The sequence below is a fragment of the Penaeus chinensis genome, chromosome 6 (genome assembly GCF_019202785.1).
Source record: "Penaeus chinensis breed Huanghai No. 1 chromosome 6, ASM1920278v2, whole genome shotgun sequence".
Lineage (NCBI taxonomy): Eukaryota > Metazoa > Arthropoda > Malacostraca > Decapoda > Penaeidae > Penaeus > Penaeus chinensis.
Genome location: NC_061824.1, coordinates 38163366 through 38167299, shown reverse-complemented (window position 1 = coordinate 38167299; position 3934 = coordinate 38163366). Strand labels below are relative to the sequence as shown.

At 38.7% G+C, this 3934-nt stretch overlaps 1 protein-coding gene across 1 annotated transcript in view; it reads left to right on the top strand.

Moving 5' to 3' along the window:
* The window catches only part of LOC125026689, a 4861-nt gene extending 3481 nt beyond the window's left edge, over positions 1-1380 (top strand). The window contains exon 4 of the mRNA XM_047615297.1: positions 486-1380. Coding sequence (XP_047471253.1) covers positions 486-983 — 498 coding nt within the window. The 3' untranslated portion in view covers positions 984-1380. The remainder of the gene's footprint in view (positions 1-485) is intronic.
* The last annotated feature ends 2554 nt before the right edge of the window (positions 1381-3934 follow it).

Sequence of the window (3934 nt, the reverse complement as noted above, 5' to 3'; positions counted from 1 at the left end):
GACTCTGAATTAGATTTTGAATGAGATTTTGAGTGAGGTTTTGAGTTTGTGAGTGATTTTCATTATCGCTTAAATCGCCGTCTATACTATAACCATTTCCTTTGCTATCTCTATTACGTTTTTGTGCCGTCGTGTCCTATTTTAGAGCATATTATAGCATATTAATAAATTTGTATACTATCATTATAGTCATATTTCTTCATGCCAAAAATACTTATCTAGTTCTCTTCTTTAAAAAAAAAAAATAATGTTCTATTTCTTAAATGATTTGGCTTTATCAATTCTAGCTATTGCAGTTCTTACAAAAGATCCGAGGGATTATACGTGTTGTATGTCAAGATATAAGTTTTTCCTATTTCTTTATGGTAACATGAAAAGGGGAGTAACTCTTATATTCTTGATTCTTCCTTTACTTAACGACTATATGACGGCTTCCTGTATATAAACAGTAATGATGAATTTCCACTGTCTCCCCTTGCTTGTAGGATCCCTTGGCCAACGGAGGTCCTGGCTACAAATCCTATCGCGTCGTCCAGTGCTTCCCTTCCCTTACCTTCTTCATGGCCCTCAACGTCACCAAAGTCGATGTCTTTAGCCTCGACGTCGAGGGCGTCGAGGTGGACATCCTGCGATCCTTTCCCTTCGACAAGATCATCGTCGACGTGTGGGTCATCGAGCACGTCCTTCCGCCCGGAAAGTCCTTCTCGACGTCCCCCTTGTGGCATAACGAAGACCCAGAGTTCATAGCCTTCATGGAAGCTCGTGGGTATTACCTATTCGACATGTTCTGTTCCGTCATCACGGATTACATCTTCGTCAGGAGGGACAGCGAGGTCTTCGAGAGACTAGGTGTCCCGGAGGAGCTGTGGACGCGAAGGGGCCTGTGTCTTGAGAAGCCTAAGTTTGAACCGAACAGAACCGAATATTTGCTTGTGGACTTGAGGGATAAACGCCATTGGCCGACGCTCTTGTACTCCGGTTAGGTGTTTTATTTATTTCATTTTATTATTTCAACTTTTTCTACGCTATAGATGGAATAATAAGGAAGAGAGAGAGAGAAAAAAAAAACTTAATCGAGTGCCTTTCATATTCTTCCCTTCGATGTATCATTTACAGTTTGTTCATCATGAATTCTTAACAGGTAATAGATGTCTCATAAATCTTTTTACGCAATTATGTTATACTTACAGACCTTTTAAGAAGAAATTAAGAATTAAAAAAAGAAGAAACAAAGATAAAAATGTAAATACTGCCATACATACATTATTGTAAATGATAACTAAAAATAAACGCATTCAGGTGCTTTAAGTTAATATGTTAGTATGGTAATTCATGTGTATACATATAGAAATATTATAATTTCTTGCAGATTGTAAAATATTTAACAAGGGGTAATGTATGTCATGTGTATACTTGCAACTGCGATATATATTTTTACAATAAAAGTTAAAAAAAGAAAAAAAATGGAACTAATTCTCAATGATACTTAGAGTATAATAAACTCTGGTGTATAGGAAGTGACACATCTTAGAATAGATTAAATAAACGTCTTACAATAAATAAAATAAAATAAAGGTCGTAATATAAAATAAAGTAAACGTCTTAAAAACGTCACTGGCATCCACTCTTGTACTCAAAATAATGAATATTATACTTTCTCTTGGCAATGGAATAACGAATACGTATAATTCACATTGCGTATGTATATTTGCAATTTGATATAGTTGTTATCTGTATAATGAAAGTAACTTATTCTCACTGACCACCAAAATATATTGTCAATTAATATGACTAAAATTACGTTTTATAGATCAATGGTCATGTTTTCTTTTGTATTTTACTATCTCAAAATATGGCATAACGAATACGTATAATTCACATTGCGTATGTATATTTGCAATTTGATATAGTTGTTATCTGTATAATGAAAGTAACTTATTCTCACTGACCACCAAAATATATTGTCAATTAATATGACTAAAATTACGTTTTATAGATCAATGGTCATGTTTTCTTTTGTATTTTACTATCTCAAAATATGGCATATATATTTAGTACGAATGGAGAAGTGTAGCGAAATTATGTTTATAGCGAAGGTGATGGAAATATAGTCAAAAGAAAAAAAAAGAAAAAAAATGGATAACAGTAATATGGAATTTTCTTAAAGGCGAAATACCAGGGTTTAAGTAAGAAAGGTAAGATCTACGTCGAGATAGCTTCTTTATTTACAAATATAACTTCACTTATAAATATACCTTTATATGTATAAACACTTAATAACATAACTGAAACAACTTGGAAAAATAACACAAATAAGTGTCACTACTGCAAAGGCATTGCTAAAACTCGAATGATTTTAACAACCTCCAATAAATAATGACAATGCTGTTTGCATTTTATTATGAATCTTGCACAATACCCAAACGGTGCTCTGTGCAAAAAAAAAAAAAAAATATATATATATATATACACACTCAGCATAGTCTTTTTATTTTTCTCACATATCTATCAACGTTATTCCGGCCTTGCATTCACGCAACACGTAATCAATACTGAGAAAAATAATATAACAGAATTCATAAAGCCTGCTTTTAATGCCCCTGCTAAAGATTCGTTAAGATCTACGGCCTTCTACTATAGCATTCATTCCGAATCCCTACCTCTTCTAGACACAACACACAAGCCTTTTCATTGACTGCATGACGACACAGAAACCTGTTGACTAAACTGACTGCATTCATTACTTCCTTAACCGCCTCCTCCTCACCTATCGAAGAGGTGGTGGTGGCATTAGTTACAGTGTCGGCAAAAGGTCGTCTCGTTGCTTCTGACACCGTGTTGGGAGCCTGGAAGGTCGTGGTAGATGCATAATGGTCGTGGATAATTACGTCAGGTGGTGTAGAGGTGTTGGACAGGGTCGGTCTTTCGCGTGTTTCGTGCGTTGGTTCGCTGAGAGTAGAATCCGTGGTGACGAAGCCAATCGTGAACGTAGGCTTGTGTTTCGAAGAGGAATTTACTTCGGTCGTTGTTGTGAGGTATCTCGTTTGTTTCGTTAAGGAAGTCGGCGTGTAGGGCGTTTCTACGGTAAAGGGATTTCTAGGACGCTGAGATGTGACAGCAGTGGTCTCCGAAACCGAGGATTGCCGAGTGAATATACCTTCATCAGGGAAAGTAGTAGGTATCTCGGTCCTTTTTCCATCGCCTTCTTGGGACTGTAACAGTGTGCTTGGAGGTGTTTTCTCGAATTTGCCGTTGGCTCTGGGTCTAGTCGGGTCTTGGTAGGCAGGAGGTCCCCGGGTCGTACTCGTAACCGGTGCCACGCTCGGGTAACTCATTCTGACGAAGGCCGGCAACTTTGTCAGATGAGCGCTGGCTGCTGACGCCGAATCGTACTCGTAGATTGTCAGTGGTGGTCCGGTAGTGGCACTATTCGTAGAACTAATCGTGGTACCTGGCGCTGACGACTTAAGGAAAGGCATAGGAGTCGTCCCCTTTTCCTCCTCGTCGACAAGGGAAACGCTTCCATCCGAGAGGGTACTCCACGTCGATATCTTCTGCGGAATCACCCACGTGACCAGACTCTCGGGAACTGGCGTCACTGCGGTTAATTTGTTCCCCGTCGGCCATAATGGATCATTCGAAGTTTGCGCGTCATTAACAATCTTCTGGTCAGCCCACAAGTACTCATTATCATAAAGTTGTTCCCCATCTTTGTTATTCTTGTTCCCGTGGTTCAGGTACTCTTGCTTGTGGTCTGCCTCGTGGTCGTTCACACTAAAGAAATTAACAGATGCTGGAGCTGTTGACTGCGTATAATTCCTATTTTCGTTACTGATCGTTCCTTCTTGGCCGTTTACTGTTACCGTGTTTTCTATTGCAGTCGGTGTGCTAAGAGTACCTTTTTTGGGCAAGGAGGAGACCCAGGAGGTCCAGT